Source organism: Hypanus sabinus, chromosome 8, assembly GCF_030144855.1.
Source record: "Hypanus sabinus isolate sHypSab1 chromosome 8, sHypSab1.hap1, whole genome shotgun sequence".
Taxonomy (NCBI): domain Eukaryota; kingdom Metazoa; phylum Chordata; class Chondrichthyes; order Myliobatiformes; family Dasyatidae; genus Hypanus; species Hypanus sabinus.
This window is the reverse complement of record NC_082713.1, coordinates 170,051,998-170,074,319: the sequence shown is the minus strand read 5'-3', so window position 1 is coordinate 170,074,319 and position 22,322 is coordinate 170,051,998. Positions and strand designations below refer to the sequence as shown.

Sequence of the window (22,322 nt, the reverse complement as noted above, 5' to 3'; positions counted from 1 at the left end):
ATGGTGAATATATACAGCCTTATTCCCAGGGAAAGGGAATCAAAACCTAGGATATGGAGTGACAAAGTCATAGAGCTTTACAGACCTCCAGGACATCTAGTCCATGCTGAACTATTATTCTACATTGTCCCATCTACTTGCACCTGGACAATAGTCCCCCATAACCCTCCAATCAATGTCATTGGGGTGCTAAGGTAGCATAGAGATTAGCACAACACTATTACAGCTTGCAATGTTCCAGAGTTCAGAGTTCAATTCTGACATCCCCTGTAAGAAATTTGTACATTCCTTTCCTTGAGCACCTGGGTTTCCTCCAGCTGCTCCGGTTTCTACCCACAGTCCAAAGATGAACTGGTCATTAGGTTAATTAGTCATTCTAAATTGTCCTATGGTTAGGTTAGGGTTAAATAGGTGGGTTGCTGGTCGGAACAGCTCAGAGGCCCGGAAGGACCTGTTCCACACTGTATATCTAAATAATTAATAAATACTTATCTAAACTAGCATCCAGCAGATCCCTTGTTGCTCCCGATTCCATCAACCACAGTCTATTCTATCTCCAAAATCAGAAAAAAATGGGATGAGCAGTAAGTGTCAGAATGGACTTGGTGGGCCAAAAGATCTGAGCCAACAATGTGCTGGAGGATCTCAGAGGTGCGGTCAGCATCTGTGGGGGTGAGGGGGGGAATTATTGATGTGTCAAGTTGAAATTTTACACCTGTGATCTCCTCTGTCTGTGTTGTTGCACTCATAGAAACATAGAAATCTAAAGCCCTTCGGCCCACAATGTTGTGCTAACCATGTAACCTACTCTAGAAACTGCCTAGAATTTCCCTACTGCATAGTTCTCTATATTTCTAAGCTCCATGTATCTACTCAGGAGTCTCTTAAATGACCCTGTTGGATCCACTTCTATCACCGTCGCTGGCACTGCATTCCACTCACTCACCATTCTGTGTGAGAAAAATTTACCTCTGACATCCTCCTTCTACCTACTTCCAAGCACTTTAATACTGTGCCCCTCATGTTAGCCATTTCAGCTCTGGGAAAAAGCCTCTGGCTATCCACACAATCCATGCCTCTCATCATCTTATACACCTCTTGTCAGGTCATCTCTCATCCTCCATTGCTCCAAGGAGAAAAGGTCAAATACACTCAACCTATCCTCATAAGGCACGTTCTCCAATTCAGACAACATCCTTGTAAATCTCCTCTGAACTCCCTCTATAGTATCCACATCCTTCCTGTAGTGAGGTGACCAGAACTGAACACAATACTCCAAGTGGGGTCTGACCAAGGTTTTATATAGCTCAGAGAAATGAATGCAGAGTCATGGTGACCATTCAATTCACTTCTTCTGTCTGTTCATGGCTGCTCAGGGGCTTCCAGAGGTGAGTGATAACTGGGCAGTATGCACAACACTGGGGAAGCTCAGTGGCTCTGAGGAGGGAAATGGACAGTTAACGTTTTGGGTTGAGACCCCTCTCCTTGATTCCATTTCAATCCTTTTTATCCTGTTAGTGAGGAAGCGTTCCCCTCCTTGCCCAGGCCTACCTGTTAGTGACTCCAAACCTGTGAGGCCAACTCTTGCCTCTCTCCATACTTCAGGGGCAATGAGGGATGGACAATAAAGGTCAGCATGGCCAGTGACATCCAGACCAAGTTGGTCGTCCATCATGACAGGAAACTTGTGCGGAGAGTTTTGAAAATGGAAAAGCCATTGCACTGGGGCATTTCCACTTTTTTTGACCTTGTAAGTCCAGGTCCAGTGATACAACAAGTCATCACAAACTGGGGTCTTCCTTGGCTGCAGTGGGTGACCATGTCTACTTCTGTGCCTTTCCATGCCCTGTGCTCTTCACGAAATGTTGCAGAACTGCCTTCCTGGCCATTGGATCTCTCTGTAGATCTCATTCACCCAGTCCGCCAGAGCTGACTGCACATGCTAGGAGAGGCATGTCACTATCTCACTGGGGTACAAGGCCCACCAGCTACCCACACCTGTCTGTCGAAGCGGTGTACCGGGGTGTGGCTGCTGTCACATGCAAACAAATACATGCAGCCACAGGTGTGAGCTGAGTGTCCAGTGGGGATCAAAGGTGAATGAGCTGCCCTGGAATGGACATGACAAGCCCCCTTTCCTGAGGTGCTAACCCTCCTTGGACAAAACAAGTCCCTCCACCTGAGGTGTTACACCTCCCTGGACACCCCAGAGCAAGTAAATACATGATTGTAATCACATGTAATCAAGCCCATGATCAGGGAGTCCTAGGCCAAGGGCTGAAGGTCAAAACTGTGAAAGGCAAGTCCTGGGGTTAATATCCAGAAGTTGGTAAAGTCTGGAGGGCAAAGTTAAAGTTCAAAGACTGAAGTCAGGGAGTCCAGAAGTAGAGGCTTGTCCGGGGGTCAGAGACCAGATGTCTGCTAGTTTGAAACCTGTCAGTCGTACTCCCACTGGCACCTCCCAGATACTCCCTCTGACACCTCCCAGCCTGCATGTACAAGCACCTGCCAGTCTCCACCCAGCTGATGGGATTCACCAGCCGCTCATTCCAGACTCGTCACCGGCAGCCTATTTCACCCCAGTTCTCATCCACTGTCCTTGTTCACTCATCAAACCAGCTGAAATCAACCAGTTGCTCTGAGATTTCCCTTCCCCTGCCTAAAGTTTACTTTGTTGCCTGTTGTGATTAGTTTCTGTTCTCTCTTGTTTTGTGGTCCCTTGTGGCTTGGTATTATAATTAAAGTTCTCATTCACCTCTAAACCATCTTCAATGTTCTGCTTTTGGGTCAAGCTCCTCTACATTTCCTGACAGAGACAAGTACTAGAGGCCCGGAAGTGGCCTGTCCTGTGGTTGGGGTGTGTGTGTGTCTGTGTCTGTGTGTGTGTGTGTGTGTGTGTGTGTGTGTGTGTGTGTGTGTGTGTGTGTGTGTGTGTGTGTGTGTGTGTGTGTGTGTGTGTGTGTGTGTGTGTGTGTGTGTGAGAGAGAGTGTGCGGGTGGGATGAGAAAGCAACTTGTTTTAACATTGTTGTCTTTAATGTTGTTTTGTTGCATTCTGTGTTATTCTGCTGAACATTGTGGGCATGTGTTGTGATGGAAAATAACTGGTTCTTTGAGTCTCAACAGTAGAGGCCTGGACACACACTGTTTTAATAATAAGGAATTTTTTTACAAGGGGAAGTCGGGTCAACACAAGCAACTACAATACACAGTAAGTGGTGTGGGGACAGGGTACGGTTACACAAACAAAGAACAAGGGAAAAGCACAACAGCAGCTATCCCCCTTGACCTTGGATAGCTGCGGCTCCCTTACCAGGACAAACGATAGACCTTCCCAAACATAAATCAATGCACTTACCTTCAATGTGGTGGTCTGTAAGAGAGAGCAAGCCAGGCACATGTCTCACCTTTTATAGCATGGGACTGGGCGTGATAATCCAATTAAGGTGACCAATAATTTAGGTGTGCATTGATTAGTTGGGAGGGACCAAATGTTGATTGGCATGTGGTGTGTCCTCTGACCAGCCAGGTGGCAGTGCGTCTGTCACGTGGCCGGTATCTCTGGATACAGCATGTTATGTTGGTACTGGAATATTTGGCTACAATTGCCGTCTGTACCCAGCACATCATTACGTTGTGTTGGTTGTTAATGCAAATGATACATTTCACTGTATGTTTCCATGTACTTGGGATAAATAAATAAATCTGAATATCCCGCATTCTGCTGTTGCTTGACCTTCATATACTGTCATTGGCAGAAGGTCCAGCAAATCAAGAAAGCTCAGGATGTCCACAATTTTCTGTTGAGTATTTAGGAGTCAGGTGTGGAGTAGCTATTGGAATCAGGGGAAAGAACAGAGAACTTTGCCATTGACAGTCCCAAGCCCATCATATGAAAGGAGGAGAGATAGTCATGGGACTAGCAACCCCATCCATTAAAACCCAGTGCTACAGAAACACCAACAGAAGCTCCAAAGACCTTCGAAGATGGACTACACCCGGAAACAATGTGGAAGACTGGCCCAGGACAGAGGACTCTGGTGAGCTGCTGTTAGTAGTCTTTGCCCCACTAATGCGTTTAAGAAGAAGAAGAGGGGGCCAAGGTTGTATTTACTATGATATGCCTTTATAATTCCTGCTATGACAGGGGGAAGCAAAGGCTGGGGATCCCTGAGATAAAGGAACCTGAAATCTGAGCCAGTGAGGGCTGTGCAGTGCAGACACTGGGGCAGAGTTAACTTCCAGAGATTCCCAGGATGATGCTTACCACCTCCGTCAGCTACAGTGAGTGTCTGGTCTAAAAACAACTTTAAAAGGAATTACTTTAATGCAACATCAGTGATGAGAACTCCTGTTCCTCCTTTTCCCTAAAGCCTGGCTTCAAGGAATCACTTAGTGTAGCGAGGCGTAAAGGGGTTAGGACTGGTGCCCACTGCCAGAGGCAAAGCACCCTTTGGATTTGGTGCCAGGCCAACAGCTGGCTCTCTGGTGTTAGGGATGTCTGTTCAGCCAAATGTTGTAGAGGAATTCATCTGTACCACTCACATCTGGAGATTAAAGCCCACGACACCGAGACCTCACTCACACCAGCCTCCCAACCCTTGGCCCAGCTCACATCCGATTCTCCCTCATACATGTCTCCTCCTCCTCCTCACACCTGCCCGCCCACTCACACACCTGCTGACCCTCATATCAGCCTTCCTTACATAATGCCCCTTTAAACTGGCTGTTCCAAAAAACCTTCCCCTCCACCCAACACATCTGGTTGCCCTAACATCGGGTCATGATCTGCATACCTGCCTGCAACCCCTGGCACACACACACACACAAGGTTGAGCTAGGTGTAACGTTGGGAGGAGTATGGAGGGCTATGGTCCAGTTGCTGGTCGATGGGAGTAGGCAGATTAATAGTTTGGCATGGGTTGGATGGGCCGAATGGCCTGTTGCGCTGTAGTGCTCTACGACTATAACACCCATACATCTATTCATCCTGTAATGCCGCATAGTCACCCTTAAAGAAAGAGAGAGATTAAAGATTAACTTTATTTATCACATGCGCCTCAAACCATGGAAACATACAATGTTTGCGCCAGTGACCATCACAGTCGAGGAGGTGCTGGGGCACCAACATAGCGTACCCACAACTTACTAGCCCGAACTGGTCCGCCTTTGGGACGTGGCAGGAAACCGGGGCACCCGAAGGAAACCCTCGTGGTCACGGGGAGAACGTGCAAACTCCTTCCTGTCAGCGGCAGGAGTTGGAACCCGGATCGCTGGCGTTGTAAAGCTTCGCGCTAATTATGCCGCCCAGCATCTAGCTGACCTTCAATTCTGTCCAGTGCTTTGGGAAGTTCTGACTCTTCCAGAATAAAGCGCGGGTAATTTAATAACAGTTTCTTTCTCTGAATACCCTAACATCAGAGGAGTGGATGGTGTCTGCAGCATAAGCTCCCTCAGGGGCTGTGCCGGACGCAGGGGGGGGGGGTGTTCTGTTACCCGTGGGATGGGAGGATTCAGGATAGTCGGGTCTGACGGAACTGTCCGGCCCCGCGGTCTGAGTACGGGGTTCGTTCTCGGGATTGGACGCCAGCCAGATTGGAGGTTGGGGTAGTCTGCTTCCTGGGGAGGCGCTTGTCCTGAGATGACGCAGGCGCCCGGGAAGGGGGTATAAACAGGATACAGGGCGCAGAGGGAAGTTCACTTGAAGGGGCACTTTGCAGGATACGGGGTGAGTAGCAGAGCGCTGGCGCCGTCAATGCAAAGGGAGAGGGGATGGGGGGGAGCGCGCCTCCGCCGCGCATCGCCACCTTCCCGAGTCCGTCAGGACATCTCGGAGCAGCACTCCAGTTCCCTCTGGGAACGGGCTGAACCGCAGGTACTCTGGGGGCAAACATACTCGTTCTGCCCCAACTTCTGAGTCAGGGGACGTGAGCCGGCCGGGCAGAGACCGCAGGAGCAACCGCTCACTTGGCCATCTGCAGGTTTCACGAAACGATGGGAAATTTCGTTTCCCGAATGTCAGATCGCAACTGCGCGCTAGTAGTTAGAAAGCTGTAGACTGTAGTTGTGTGTGTGAGAGAGAGAGAGAGAGAGTGTGTGTTCGTGTGTGTTGGGGAGGGGTGCGTGTGCATGAAATGTGAACTGTTTATTCATTCCCATAGAAGCTGCTTGACCTCCCAAGTTCCTGCAGCATTGTGTGTGTGTTGCTCTGGATTTCCAGCATCTGCAGAATCTCTTGAGTTTAAATTAGCAATTCCATAAAACCCAATCTAACTATTCCGTTTTGTCTACATGATGTCCCCATCCCTCCATTCCCCAGCACATCTGGAGAATCCCTTGAGAACCTGTGTCCCCTCTGCCCATACCACACCCTGACAGCACGTTCCAGACACACACCATTCTGGATGTAAAGCAACATTTTTGCAGAACTTACCCCCTCTCACCTTAAATCCATGCCCTCTGGTATTAGACATTCCGAACTTGGGGAAAACTTTCCGGCTGCCCACTCTATGCATGTCATAACCCTATGGACTTCTAGAAAGTGTGTCCAGCATTCAGTCAGATCGAGGATGCTGTTGGGGATTGAGGGGCTTGGTTACAGGGAGAAGTTAGGCAGGCTGGGGCCACTCCTTAGAGCATAGAGACTCAGAGGTAACCTTATGGAGGTGTATAAAATCATGAGGGTCATAGATGGGGCAAATACACACGATCTTTCTCTCAGAGTTGAGAAGTCAAGGACTAGGAAACATAGGGTTAAGCTAAGAGGGGAAAGATTTAATTGGCAGCTTTTTCACTCAGAGTATGGTCAGTATTTGGAACAAGCTACCAGAGGAAGTTGTTGAGGCAGGTACGTTAACAACATTTAAAAGACACACGGGCAGGTATGTGGATAAGCTTATTTATTTATTTAGAGACACAGCATGGAAAACCCACTTCCAGGCCACCTAGCCATGTCATACAGCAGCCCACCGACTTAACCCCAGCCTAATCACAACATGGTCAGGCCGGGAGGGGGACCTGGATGACTGGGCATCTCAGGATCTGCATACCTTCTGCCCAGGCTTGTGATGACGATGATCACCTGCTGTCCTTCGAGACAGACGGATGTCAACCTCCACTGCCATTCACAACACAGTGACCAATTAGCCTACTACCCGGAATGTCTTTGGACTGTAGGTGAAAACGGGAGCACTCGGAGGAAACCCATGCAGTCACGGGGAAAGCATACAAACTTTCTTACTGTGGATTCGGAAATGAACCCCGAATTCCAACACACCAACTGCAACGGCATCACCCTAATCGCTACTCTACTGAGGCGCCCCTATCATAGGAAGTGGTACAATAATAACACTTAATAGGTACTTGGACAGGTACATGGGGAGGAAAGGATGAGAGCGATATGCATTAGATATGGGCAAATGGGACAGGCTTAGGTGAGAAGCTTGGTTAGCATGGAATGGTTGGGCTGAAGGGCCTGTTGTTAGGGTTGATCTCCCCAAGCACCATCTTTCCAGGCTAACCCATATTCCCTGATCCTTCACCTCCTCCCTCAGTAATGGTTTCTCCACAGTCTCAGAATAGCAGGATGTTTCTTGTGAGACATAGAACCAAAGAATAGTACAACAGGGATGAAATAGGGTTCAGAACAGAGATGAGATGAACTTCTTTAGCCAGAGGGTGGTGAAACTAAGAAATCCATTGCCACAGATGGCTGTTGAGGCCAAGTCATTGGGTATATTTACAGCGGAGGTTGATAGGTTCTTGATTAATCAGGGTGTCAAAGGAAATGAGGAGGAGGCAGGAGAACGTGGTTGTGAAGGATAATAAATCAAGCATGATGGAGCCAAGTGGCCTAATTCTGCTCCTATGTCTTATGGGTTTAAGACAAGACTGATAGCAGTGTGGTTATGTTACCACTCGGAATGATGTCCTTAATTCTGCTTCTGTGACTAATAGTCCTATGGTCTTATCCTTCTTGGGTTGAGAATTGCAATCACTCCCTCTCTATTGGGCGAAGCAGTTCCTTTCCATCTCTGTCCTGATTGGACAAAGAACAGCAAGAGGTGACAAGAGAGAGGGAGATCTCCAAGAAGGGAGCAGGATAACTGCTTGGTGCCCACCTGTACAGTGGAGGAGGTTAGCTTATGAAAGGTGCCCAGAATAAGAACACACTGCTGGACTGCAGAGGAACACACACAAAGTGCTGGAGGAGCTCAGCAGCTCAGGCAACGGCCATGGAGAATAAGTGGAGGGCTACGTGGGAGGGAAGGGTTGGATTGGTCTTTGTGGCTCGGCAGAACATCATGGAACAAAAGGTCTGTACTGTTCTATAACACACAAACTACTGAGCATGTGACCAGGATTGGATAGGAAAGAGGGAAAAGCCAGAATAAGAAGCTGGGGGGGGGGGGGGGGAGGGGGAGGAATGAGAGGTAAAGGCTGATAGGTAATAGGTGAGACTAGGTGAGGGGAAAGGTGGGTAAATGAAGAGGGGAGATGAAGCAACAAGCTGGGAGGGGATAGGTGGAAGAGGTAAAGGGCTGAAGAAGGAGGACTTTGATAGAAGAGGAGAATGAACCATGAGAGAAAGGGGAGGAGGAGGGGGCACCAGAGGGAGCTGATTTGGGACGTTGTCCTACAAAGTTTCCATTCCAGAACACCTGAGATATCCTCCTTCTTCAAAGAATAGTGTTTGTATCCATAGATGCTGCCTGGCCTGCTGAGTTCCTCCAGAACTTTATGCATGTTGCTTTGGATTTCCAGCAACTGTAGAATCTCTTGTGTTTATATTAGAAATGCAATTGGTTTATTATTGTCACACGTACCAGGATACAGTGAAAAACTTGTCTTCACGCTATTCATACAGATCAGATCATTGCACAGTGCATTGAGGTAGAACAAGGGAAAACTGTAACAGAATGCAGAATAAAGTGTAACAGCTACAGAGAAAGTGCAGTGCAGGCAGACAATTTGGTGCATGATCACAATGTGATATGATCACAAGATCATACAGAATGTCATGAGGTAATTGTTTTGTAGCAGCATTACAGCAGAAAGACATAAATTACAAAATAAAGAGTGTAAAAGAAGAACATTGAGGTGATGTTCATGGGTTCACAGATAATTTAGAAATCTGATGGTAGAGGGGCTGATGCTCTTCCTAAATCACTGGGTGTGGGGCTTTAGGCTCCGAACAGAGGAAAGTCACAGTGGTCAGGTGATTCTTGGATGGTACAATGCCTCCTGGGTGCCAGGATCTGGGACATCTTGGATTGAGTCCTCAGCGTTCTTCAGTGAGAGTGTGAACAGCCAGAAGTCGCGGTCCATGTAGGGACCAATGACAATGGGTAGGATGCATGACAAGGTTCTGCATAGGGAGTTCAGGGACTTAGGGGGAAAGTTAAAGGGCAAGGTTGTGATCTCAGGATTGCTACCCGTGCCATGTGCTAGTGAGGCCAGAACTAGGAAGATTATACAGTTTAATGTGTGGCTAAGGAGTTGGTGTAGGAGGGAGGGCATAAAATTTTTGGATCATTGGGCTCTCTTCCAGGGAAAGTGGGACCTGTACAGAAAGGAAGGTTTGCACCTGAACTGGAGGGGAACTAATATCCTAGAGGGAAGGTTTGTTAATTCTGCATGGTGGGGTTTAAACTAGAGGTGCTGGATGACGGGAACCAGAGTTCCAGGACAGTTCGTGGAGAGGTTGTGGAGGCAGATATTGGTAAGACCTCAGACAAAGTCAGGAATCAGAGGTTTGAGTGTGGAGAGACTGGTATCCTGATCTGTGTATATTTCAATGCAAGAAGTATCGTAGGAAAGGTGGATGATAGTGCTGAAGATGAGGTAGCTGGTTTACAAACAGAGGCAATGTGTAGTGTGGAGAGGCTGTTGACAGGGCAAAATTACAGTCAACAGGGTGAGTTGCAAGGTAAAAGGTGGACAAACTTGACAAGGGTGAATACAGGACTGAAGGCATTATATTTGAATGTGAACAGTATATGGAATAAGGTAGACAAACTTGAAGCACAGTTGCAGATTGGCACTTATGATGTTGTAGATATCACTGAATCATGGCTGAAAGAAGATCACAGCTGGGAGCTTAATGTCCAAGGATACACATTGTATTGAAAGGACAGGCAGGAAGACCGAGGTGGTGGCATTGCTCTGTTGGTAAAAAATGAAATCAAATCATTAGAACGTGATGACATAGGATCATAAGGTGCTGAATCATTGTGGATAGAACTAAGGAACTGCAAGGGTAAAAAGACCCAGATGGGAGTTGTATACAAACCCCCAAGCAAGTAGTAAGGATGGGGTCTATAGATTACAATGGGAGATGGAAAATGCATGCCAAATAGTCATGGGAGATTTCCATGCATGGGTAGATGGAGAAAATCAAATTGGTGCTGAATCCCAAGAGGGGGAATTTCTATGAGATAGATTTTTAGAGCAGCTCATTGTTGAGCCCACTAGGGAATCAGCTATTCTGGATAGGGTGGTGTGTAATGAACTGGAATTGATAAGAGAGCTCAAGGTAAAAGGAGAAAGTGATCATAATATGATCAAATTCACCATGAAATTGGAGAAGGAGAAGCTAAAGTCAGATGTATCAGTACTACAGTGGAGTAAAGGGAATTACAGAGGCACGAGAGAGAGGAGTTGGCCAGAATTGATCGGAAAAGAACACTGGCAGGGATGACGGCAGAGCAGCAATGGCTGGAATTTCTGGAAGTAATTCAGAAGTCACAGGATATATACATCCCAAAGAGAAGGAATTATTTTAAAGAGAAGATGATACAACTATGCTAACAAGAGAAGTCAAAGCCAACATAAAAGCCAAAGAGAGGGCAAATAATAGAGCAGAAATTTGTGGGAAGTTAGAGGCTTGGGGATCTTTTAAAACCAACTAAAATATCATTAATAAATGTGGAATACGAAAGTAATCTAACCAATAATATTAAAGAGGATATAAAAAATTTCTTCAGATACATGACGTGTAAAAGAGGCAAAAGTGGATATTGGACCATTGGAAAATGATATTAGAGAGGTAGTAATGGTGGATGAACTGTATAAGTATTTTGCATGAGTCTTCACTGTGGAAGACACTAGCAGTGTGGTGGAAGTTCCAGGTGTCGGGTCATGAAGTGTGTGAAGTTACTATTAATAGAGAGAAGGTTCTTGGGAAACTGAAAGGATTAAAAGTGGATAAGTCACCTGGACCAGATGGTGTAAACTGCAGAGTTCTGAAAGAGGCGGCTAAAGAGATTGTGGAGGCACTAGTAATGATCTTTCAAGAATCACTAGATTCTGGAATGTTTCTGGAACTGAGGAAAATTGCAAATGTCACTCCACTCTTCAAGAAGGGAGAGAGGCAGAAGAAAGGAAACTATAGGCCAGTTAGTCTGACCTCAGTGGCTGGAAATAAATTGTTGATTACTAAGGATGAGATCTCAAGTTACTTGGAGGCACATAATAAAATCCGCCATAGTCGACATGTTTTCCTCAAGAGAAAATGTTGCCTGACAAATCTATTGGCACCCTTTGAAGAAATAACAAACAGGATGGACAAAGGAGCATTGGCTGGTGTTGTGTACTTGGATTTTCAGAAGGCCTTTGACAAAGTTCCACACATGAAGCTGGTATCACAGGAATGATTCTAGCATGGATAAAGCAGTGGCTGATTGGTAGGAGGTAAAGAGTGGGAATAAAGGGAGCCTTTTCTGGTTGGCTCCCAGTGACTAGTGGTGTTCCACAGAGGTCTGTGTTGTGACTAATTCTTTTTACATTATTTGTCAATGATTTGGATGATGGAATTTGATGATGGCTTTGATGCAAAATTTGCAGAGTATTATATTAAGAAAGGTGGAGGGGTAAGTAGTTTTGAGGAAGTAGAGAGACTACAGAAGGACCGACAGATTAGGAGAATGGGCAAAGAAAAGGCAGATGGAAGACAGTATCAGGAAACATCTGGTCATGAACTTTGATAGAAGAAATGAAAGGGTTGACTCTTTTCTAAATGGAGAGAAAATACAAAAAAAATATGAGGTGTAAAGGGACTTGGGAGTCCTTGTGTAGAATTCCCTAAAGGTTAATTTGCAGGTTGAGTTGGTGGTGAGGAAGGCAAATACAATGTTGGCATTCACTTCAAGTGGACTAGAATATAAAAGCAAGGATGTAATGTTGAGACTTTATAAAGCACTGATCCGGCCTCAGTTGGAGTATTGTGAACTGTTCTGGGCTCCTTATCTTAGAAAGTTTGCGCTGAAGCTGGAGAGGGTTCAAAGGAGGTTCACAAAGATGATTCCAGGATTGAGAATGCCTTGTCATATGAAGAGCCTTTGAGGGCTCTGGGCCTGTATTCACTAGAATTTAGAAGAATGAGGGGTGACCTCATTGTAACCTATTGAATGCTGAAAGCCCAGATAGAGTGGATGTGGAGAGGATGTTTCCTGTGGTGGGAGAGTCTAAGACCAGAGGACACAATCTCAAAATAGAACGGCGTCCTTTTAGAATGGAGATGAGGAGGCATTTCTTTAGCCCGAGAGTGGTGAATCTGTGAAATTCATAGCCACAGGAAGCTGTAGAGACCAAACCTTTATGTATATTTAAGGCAGAGGTTGATAGGTTCTTGATTGGTCAGGTGATGAAGGGTTACAGGGAGAAGGCAGGAGATTGGTGCAGAGAGGAAAGTTGGATCAGCCATGATGAAATGATGGAACAGACTCAATGGGCCAAATGGACTCATTCTGCTCCTATATGTTTTGGTCTTATGGTCTTAGCGTGAGATGAAGAGTCCTGGAAAGTGGGAACAGTTCAGTGATGGAGGTGAGTGAAATTTAGTGAAGATATCCCCTCTGGTTCAAGAGCCTAATGGCTGAGGGGTAATAAGTTCCTGAACAGGGTCCTGAGGTTCCTGTACCTCCTTCCTAGTGGCAGCAGTGAGATGAGAGTATGACCTGGGTGGTGGGGTTCCTGTTGATGGATGCTGATTTCCTGTGACAGCTCTCTGTGTTGGTGGGCAGGGTTTTACCCATGATGCTCTGGGCCATATCCATTACATTTTGTGGGTTTTTACATCCAAGGGCATTGCTGTTTCCATGGTGTGTGTGATGCTAGTTCACACCAGCACTGTGAGTGTTTCTATGCCTGTGTCTATATGTACATGGGTGTCATAAAAACAGAGTGCTGGAAACACTCAGCAGGTCAGGCAGCATCTATGCAGAGTGAAGCAGAGTTAATGCGACAAGTAGAAGACCCAGAACTGGAACTAATTCGTCTATCAGGCTGTCCTATACCACACGGCAGACGCTTGGTGAAAGTTGCAAATGCTGACTCCTTATACACTTAACTGTCAGACATGATGCAGTAAGATCAAACGGTAGTTTAGCAGCTACAGTGCCTGCCATTGGTGATGGGTTTCAATTCCCATCTCTGTCTGTGAGCAGTTTGTATATTCTGAATGGAGAGGTCTCCTTCTGATGCTCAGAATCAGGTTAAATATCACTGACATACGTCGTCAGATTTGTTAACTTTGCTGCAGCAGTACAATGCATTCATAATGATGAAATAATTACTGTAAGCAATATATAAGCAAAATTAAATTAAGTAAGTAGGGCGAAAAAAGATCAAAAAATAGTGAGCTAGTGTTCATGGGTTCATTGTCTATTCAGAAATCTGATGGTGAAGGGCAAGGAAATGTTCCTGAAACATTGAGTGTGTGTCTCCAGTTTCCTCCCACACTCCTAAGACCTATAGGTTAGTGTTGGTTATTTGTGGACCTGCTATATTGGCGACAGAAGCATGCTGACACATGTGGGCTCCCCCCAGCTCATCTTCAGACTACGACGGATTTCACTGTATGTTTCAATGGATTGAACGTGTGACAAATAAAGTTACTCTTTACGAAATGGCAGCAGTAACTGGTATAACACATCACAATGAATGAGAATGCCCCCCCCCCCCATGTTCTTTACCCATGAAAAAATGCCATTAAAGTGAATTGCCTTTCATTGTCATCTGTGGGGTCTTGCTGTGCCCAAATTGATTGTCATGTTTCTTTTATTACAAGAGTGTGGACACTTCAAAGAGAACTTTATTGGCTTTAAAACTCACTTCTGATGGGTGCTCTTTAAATGTAAGTTTCTCTCTCTGCCTGGGTGTTTATCTTTGTGTGTATCTAAGATTATGGGGTAACACACACACAAAATGCTGGAGGAACTCAGCAAGTCAGACAGCATCTATAGAGAAGAATAATCAATAATCAATAAGCCAAGACGCTTCATCAGGAAAGGAAGAGGAAGAAGTCAGAATTAGAAGGTTGGTGGGGGGGGGGGGCGGAGGTTAATCTACTTCTCTCCCCTTTCCTTTCCAGTTCTGATGAAGGGTCTCGGCCTGAAATGTTGATGGTTTATTCCTCTATGTAGATGTTGCCTGACCTGCTGAGTTCCTCCAGCATTTTGTGTGTGTTGCTCTGGATTTCCAGCATCTGTAGAATCTGTTGTGGTCATGAATGTGGGGAGCACTGGTGAGCGTTAACTTAACTGTGTCTCAAGAACAGGTCTTCCTCCCGGTAGAGACTGAATGACTGCTCTGCCCCCACATTATGGTAAGACCCATTTACCCATTACATTCTCAGTCTGGGCCTGTGGTTAAGACATGGGACTGTTTGATATTTATTTAATTCTGTTATTTAGAACCCAAATGTGGAGGATCTAGAAGTGATCATGGAGTTCCTCGACGAGCAGCAGAAGGCATTTGTATTTGAGCAGGAGACTGCCTCAGGCTCAGGTGAGTGTGGAAGAAATCTTAACAGTATAGAACGTAAACCGTACAGCAGAATACAGGCCCTTTGGCCCACAATGTTCTGTTGATCCTACTCTAAGATCAATCTAACCCATCCCTCCCACATAACTATTTACTTTTCTATCAACTTGTCCTGAATCATTACAGTAAATATGTGCTCACACACATGCAGACTTTCTCTTCCAGAAATTTCTCTTCATCTCTGTTCTAAAGGGACATCCTTCTGTTCTGAGGCTCTGCCCTTTGGTCCAGGCCTCCCCCACTTTAGGAAACATCCTCTCCTTGTCCACTCTATCTAGGCCTTTCAATATTCAGTAGGTTTCAATGACTAGTATGAAAGGACTAGTATGGAAAACTGGGCTGTATGGCCTGAGAGATTATGGGTAATCACAGATAATAGGAGAGAGGAGGCAGGTTAACAAATCATACCCTTAGACACTCAATAATCACTCAGTCTGTGAAGTGGGATAGTGATAGGTTGTCAAATAAAGCAAAATTGTCAACAAAGGAATGACACAATCAACAAAATTTGGTGTCACTAATTCTGGTGATCAGTACGGTGAGCCATGGATTCTCTGTGCCTTGAGGGAAGGAAAAGTCTTCCAACTCCATTTGCTCCCTTCGTCTGTTCAGCCGATGCTTTATGCTTTCTCCAGGGGCCTGTGCTTTTGGATTCTCTGTGGAAAGTTGGCACCCTGGTTCCTACAGCAACAGGAACTCAGCCTTTCAAGATATATTTCTTCCTTCGCAGCGTTACGCTTCTAATCCGGTAAGTGCTGTGGGACCTCAGTAACTTTTCTGATCCTCGGGTTCTTTTAGGAGTTCAGGAGGGAGTGAAAACTTTTTTGCCTTTACAGTTGTTTATTTTAAAGTTTACACAAAGGAACAGATACAGATATATGAACTAAATGAATACAGAGAGAAGAAAGGGAAAAGGACAATCAAAGAAAAGATGGCGCCATTGCAAAAAGTGGCACTTAAATATTCGAGCTAACACCACATTCCTAAGATAGTGGACGGCCTATCAAGAGTATCAGGCAGAGCACATGTGTCACATGCTAACACTTAGCCAATGTAAAATGAAAAAGGTGATAAACCGTTATATAACTGCTATACTACTTACCTGCCAGTAGGTGGAGACAAAACATCACATAGTTTGTTACAATACAAATTGTCTTAGTTTAAAAAAACTACATTAATTCAACTAATATCTTATCAAAAACATGAAAAAGCAACTGATTCCGACACGGCCTTTGAAAATGGGATGTTATCAGACTAGGGAAAGAGTAAGAGGGAGAGGGAGAGTGACAGAGGGAGGGAGAGAGGAGGAAAGAGAGAAGGGGAGAGAGAGAGAGAAAAGGGGAATGTTAGAGAGAGTGGAGAGAGAAGGGGAATAAGAGGTAGGGGACTGGGGGAGAGGGGTTGGGAGGGAGACAGTCAAAGGGATAGAAAGAGAGTGAGTGTGTGAAGATCAGAGAGAGTAAAAGAAAGGGAGAGAAAGATACAGGGAGAGAGACAATAATAGAGTGAGAGAGAGAGTGATGGAGAGGGAGAGATAAATGCATTTCTTAAGGGGTTTCTGAGGCCATTATGCTGCAAGGACAATGAAACAGTTCTGCAGCAGGGAACCTCAACAGCCGGCAGTAAACACAAACAATTCTACACTACAGATGCTGAAATCCAGAGCAACACACACAAAATGCTGGAGGAACTCAGCAGGTCAGGCAGCATCTATGGAAATGAATAAACAGTCGACGTTTTGGGCCAAAGCCCTTCCTCAGGACTGGAAAGGAAAGGGGAAGAGGCCAGAATAAGAAGGTGGGGGAGAGGGAGGAGTACAAGCTGACAAGTGACAAGTGAGAGGGAAGGTGGATGAGTGGAGGAGGGATGAAGTAAGACGCTGGGAGGGGATTGGTGGAAGAGGTAAAGGGCTGAAGAAGAATCAAACTGATAGGAGAAGAGGGTGGACCATGGGAGAAAGAGAAGGAGAAGGGGCATGTAGATGCCCACAATTTCCTAACCCTAATCCATATGATTTTGGACTATGGGAGGAAACCAGAGCATCCAGAGGAAACCCATGCAGTCATGGGGAGAAGGTCCAAACTCCGAGTGGACAGCGGCATGAATTGAACCCTGACCTTCCAATCACTGGTGCTGCAATAGTGTTACGCCAACCACTACACTACTGTGACAGCCATCTTATCACACTTGGAAGTGGTTCAGTCGTCTGATAACTGTAGGTTAGAATTCATCGTTGAGCCTGGTGGTACGTGCTTTCTGGCCTTTGTATCTACTGCCTGATGGGAGGGGGAAGAAGTGAGGAAGAGGGTTTAACTTTGGATTTCCAGTTTTAGCAATTTTTCTTCTGGTAACAGTTATCTTTATTTGTCACATGTACATTAAAACATGCAGTGAAATGTGTCATTCGTGTCAAATCGAATCGGTGAGGATTGTGCTGGTCAACCCGCGAGTGTTGCTACGTTTCCCAGCGCTGTGATGTGAGGTGAGATGGCACAGTGATAAAACAGAGACAACCTGACATTGCTCCTCTTGTCATTGCAGTGTGGACTGTCTGTCGGGCCCGAATGTGTGGACAACCCTTACTGCTCTTCACTCTCTGACTTCAGACCAGCTCTACCCTCAGAATATGTGATGAGAAGCAGCAACAGTGAGAAGAGTAAGGACATTTAACATAACAACAAGTGACCATAGGCCACTCAGCCCCTCAAACCTATCCCCCATTCAATTCAATCATAGCCCCATATACCTCTATTTTTCCCCTCCCCTGATCTTTACAGATTTTATTTTTTATTTATTTCGAGATACAGCACGGTAACAGGCCCCTCCGGCCTAATGAGCCGGCACCAAATTACAAGCTTATGACCGATTAATCCCTTTACCCAGTGGTCTTTAGGAGGAAACCAGTTCACCTGGTAGGCAAGAAGAGAACATATGTTCTCTTTTCCAACAGCGATGAAATTGAGCCCCAGTCCTTGGAGCTGTATTAGCGTCATACTAAATGGTACAATATCGTGCCACCCTCTGTTTCTCTTATGAATCTGCCTTCACCAGCTCCAGGCAATTAATTACTCCTCAGATTGTTCTAAACCTCTCACCTCACCAAAATGAGTCACTGACACTGCATCTGCAGGGATCAGACACATAGTTCCCCGAAGGTGGAGACACAGGTAGACAGGTCGGTGAAGAAGGTGATATTGGGGTCTAGGACCAGGTAGACAGGTCGGTGAAGAAGGTGATATTGGGGTCTAGGACCAGGTAGGCAGGTCGGTAAAGAAGGTGATATTGGGGTCTAGGACCAGGTAGACAGGTCGGTGAAGAAGGTGATATTGGGGAGTCTAGGACCAGGTAGACAGGTCGGTGAAGAAGGTGATATTGGGGAGTCTAGGACCAGGTAGACAGGTCGGTGAAGAAGGTGATATTGGGGTCTAGGACCAGGTAGACAGGTTGGTGAAGAAGGTGATATTGGGGTCTAGGACCAGGTAGACAGGTCGGTGAAGAAGGTGATATTGGGGAGTCTAGGACCAGGTAGACAGGTCGGTGAAGAAGGTGATATTGGGGTCTAGGACCAGGTAGGCAGGTCGGTGAAGAAGGTGATATTGGGGTCTAGGACCAGGTAGACAGGTTGGTGAAGAAGGTGATATTGGGGAGTCTAGGACAAAGTAGGCAGGGATAAGGGATAAGGAGTATGGACCAAACACAGGCAGATGGGACTTGCTCAGATGGATGGCATGGACCAGATGGGCTGAAAGGTCTACTTCCCTGCTGGATAACTCCATGAATCTCATATCAGGGGTTCCCTACCTGGGGTCCATGCACCCCTTGGTTAATGGTAGGGGTCCATGGCATAAAAAAGTTTGAGAACCCCTGCTCTGATTGAACTCTCATGATCCAGTCTTCTCAAATCCCTGGGGGAGAAACTGAATCCAATAGCAGAGGAGATTGGACCATGGGAGAAAGGGAAGGAGGAGGGGACCAGAAGGAGATGATGGACAGTTGAGGAGAAGGAGTATGAGGGAAGCCAGAATGGGTAATGGAAAAAGAGAAGGGAGAGTGGGGAGAAATTACTGGAAGTTAGAGCTATCCATGTTCATGCCATTAGGGCTGGAGTCTTTTCAGACAGAACATGAGATGTTGCTCCTGCAGCCTGAAAGTGACCTCATTGTGGCAGTAGAGAAGACCATGGGACTACATTTGGAATGGGCTGGCTGGCCTCCAGAAAATCCTGTCTGTACTGGACAGAGCAACTTTCATTCTCAATAGAGATCTTATTTCTTTACTCATGATAGGATAATTTCTCTTGGCAGGGTTAGCCCAGTTTAGACTGCCTCCACCACCAATATGATCTTCTAATCACAAACACAATCCAGACAGCTGGATTGGATTCTCGTGACACCTTTAACCCCATTCCTCTTTTTCTCCCAAACCCCACAGGGAAGAGAAGGGTCAGGCTTTTCCAGTTCCTCTTCGAGATGCTAGAGGACCCACAGATGAGACACTGCATTTGGTGGATCCAGCCCTCCGGTGGGCTCTTCCAGTTCTCCTCCCAGAACAAGGAGAAGCTGGCGGAGATCTGGGGCAGAAGGAAGGGCAACAAAAAGACCATGACCTACCAGAAGATGGCCAGGGCCTTAAGGAACTACTCCCGTACAGGCGAGATCATCAAGGTGAAACGCAAGCTGACCTACCAGTTCAGCCAGCAGATCATCAGCCGTCTGCGGGGAGTCAGCAAAAGATCCTTCGTCTACCCCTTCCTCAACTGAGGTGCCCTGCGAGGGCCTGGAGGCAGGGCGTCTTCTGAGCTCTACCTCCCCAAAGCTGAAAGGCACTATATCAATGCAAGTTACCTTCTTTAGCCTTCTTCAAGAAGTCCAGCAGAACTAAGAGGGCAGGGAGAGAATCTCTTCCCCCTGTTTTGGGATTCCATGGGAATCTCAGGCAATATTTGCTGTGGTGTGTTAACGCAGCATGCAATTATTATACAGAATAAAGATGTACATAAAATAGAGTTGGAAGTAAGGATATGGAATAAAATGTGCATAAATTCATAAATACCAGCATGTATTTACAATGTAAAGGGCATTGGGTAATAGAGGGAGGTGGGGCTAACTATGATAGTTGATCGGATGAACCGTCCGGGGGAGGGAACTATTACAACGGGGTGAAGTTCTTTGGTTTTATAACCCTAAAGGACTTTCCAGAAGGCAGTTTTTGGAAAAGGCAGCTTGCGGTGTGGGTAGTGTCCACAATGACTTCTCCTGCCCATTGTTTTGGAGTGAAGACAAAAAGACCAAAAACATAGGAGGAGAATTAGGCCATTCAGCCCATCAAGTCTGCTCCACCATTCTATCATGGCTCAACCCCATACACCTGTCTTCTTGCCATGTCCTTTGATACCTGACTGATCAGGAAACTATAACTTCAGCCTTAAGTATACGCACAGACTTGACTTCCACCGCAGTCTGCGGTAGAACATTCCACAGATTTACTACTCCCTGGCTAAGGACACGCCTCTAGTTCTGGTTACCCCCACTGGAGGCAACATCCTCTCCACATCCACCCTTTCATCATTCAGTAGCTTTCAATGAGATCCCCCACGTTCTCCTAAATTCCAGTGAGTACAGGCCCAAAGCTGCCAAACACACCTCATATGTTAACCCCTTCATTCCTAGAATCATCCTTGTGAACCTCCTCTGGACTCTCAAATGACAACACATACTTCCTGAGATAAGGGGCCCAAAGCTGTTGACAATACTCCAAGTGCAGCCTGACTAGTGTCTTATAAAGTCTCAGCATTATTTCCTTGCTTTTATATTCTATTCCCCTTGCAATAAATGTCAACATTGCATTTGCCTTCTTTACCGCAGGCTCAACCTATAAACTAACCTTCAGGGAGTCTTGCACGAGGACTCCTAGGTCCCTCTGCACCTCTGATGTTTGAACCTTCCCCCTATTTAGATAACAGCCCGCACTATTGTTCCTTTTACCAAAATGCATTATCATACATTTCCAAACTCTGTATCCACCTGCCACTTTTTTGCTCATTCTTCCAATCTGTCTAAGTCCTACTGAAATTCCATTGCTTCCTCAGCACTACCTACCCTTCCACCTATCTTTGTATCATCTGCAAACTTTGCCACAAAGCCATCAATTCCATTATCTAGATCATTGACAAACAATGTGAAAAGCAGTGGTCCCAATACTGACCCCTGAGGAACATCACTAGTCACCGGCAGCCAACCAGAAAAGGTCCCCTTTATTCTCACTTGTAGTCTTCTGCCTGTCAGCCATTCCACTTTCCATGCCAGTATCTTTCCTGTAATGGCATTGGATTTTATCTTGTTAAGCAGCTTCATGTGTGGCACTTTATCAAATGCCTTCTGAAAATCCAAGTAAATGACATCCACTGCCTCTCCTTTGTCCCCCTGCTTGTAGTTCCTCAATGAACTCAAACAGATTTGTTGGGCAAGTTTTCCTTTTACAGAAAACATGCTGACTATGACTTTTTTATCATTCGTCTCCAAGTACCTTGAAACCTCACCCTAAATAAGACTCCCGCACTTTCCCAACCACTGGGTAATTATAGGCTAACTGGCCTATAATTTCCTTTCTTTTGCCTTCCTCCCTCTTAAAGAGTGGAGTGACATCAGCTGTTCTGTGTCACAGTACAGTGCAATACATAAAAATTACTATAAATTACAATAAAAATACATTAAAAATGAATAAGTCATACAAAATGAAAGCAAAAATAGTGAGTTAGTGTTCATTATCTATTCAGAAATCTGATGATGGAGGGGAAGAATCTGTTACTAAAATGTTGAGTGTATGTCTTCAGGCTCCTGTACCCTCTCCCTGATAATAGCAATGAGAAGAGGGTGTGTCCTGGGAGATGGAGATCCCTTATGATGTAATGCGCCACGCTTTACAGTACAGCACTGGCTGTAAAATCAATTCCCGATGCTGTCTTTAAGGAGTTTGTACGTTCTCCCTGTGACCATATAGGTTTCCTCTGGGTGCTCCGGTCTCCTCCCACATTCTAAGGATGTACAGGTCAGAGTTAATGAGTTGTGGGTACGTATGTTATGTTAAGCCTGACATGTAGCATTTGCAGGCTGCCCAGTACAGTTCTCACTGATTTGATTTCACAGAAAATGATGCAATTTACTGTATGTTTTGTTCTACATGTGACAAATAAAGCTCGTCTTGAAATACTTGCCAATATTTACCAAAACCACATCTCTAAACCAGTACTTCTGGCTCTGAATCTGGGGCGGCATTACGGTTAGTGTAATGTTATTACAATGCCAGCTGCCTGCATTCAATTCCCGCCACTGTCCATAAGGGTTTGGCAGGTTTTCCCCGTGACCACATGGGTTGGCTCCCACGTTCCAAAGGTGTTGTTCAGTAGGTTAATTAGTCACATGAAGATGAAGTGTGTGGAACACTGGCCAGGGGTGGTAGAGGGTGGTGTGTGTGTGGAACACTGGCCAGGGGTGGTAGAGG

The 22,322-nt window shown here is 45.8% G+C and overlaps 1 protein-coding gene across 1 annotated transcript; it reads left to right on the top strand.

Annotated features, from left to right (window-relative positions):
- The first annotated feature begins 5,715 nt into the window (after positions 1 to 5,715).
- spi2 (Spi-2 proto-oncogene) lies at positions 5,716 to 22,000 on the top strand. Its single transcript, XM_059976603.1, has 7 exons — positions 5,716 to 5,727; positions 14,068 to 14,133; positions 14,557 to 14,604; positions 14,693 to 14,786; positions 15,458 to 15,570; positions 17,364 to 17,478; positions 19,254 to 22,000. The coding sequence occupies exons 3-7, from the start codon at positions 14,602 to 14,604 to the stop codon at positions 19,580 to 19,582; spliced, it is 654 nt and encodes a 217-aa protein (XP_059832586.1). The 5' UTR covers positions 5,716 to 5,727; positions 14,068 to 14,133; positions 14,557 to 14,601; the 3' UTR covers positions 19,583 to 22,000.
- Positions 22,001 to 22,322: the final 322 nt, after the last annotated feature.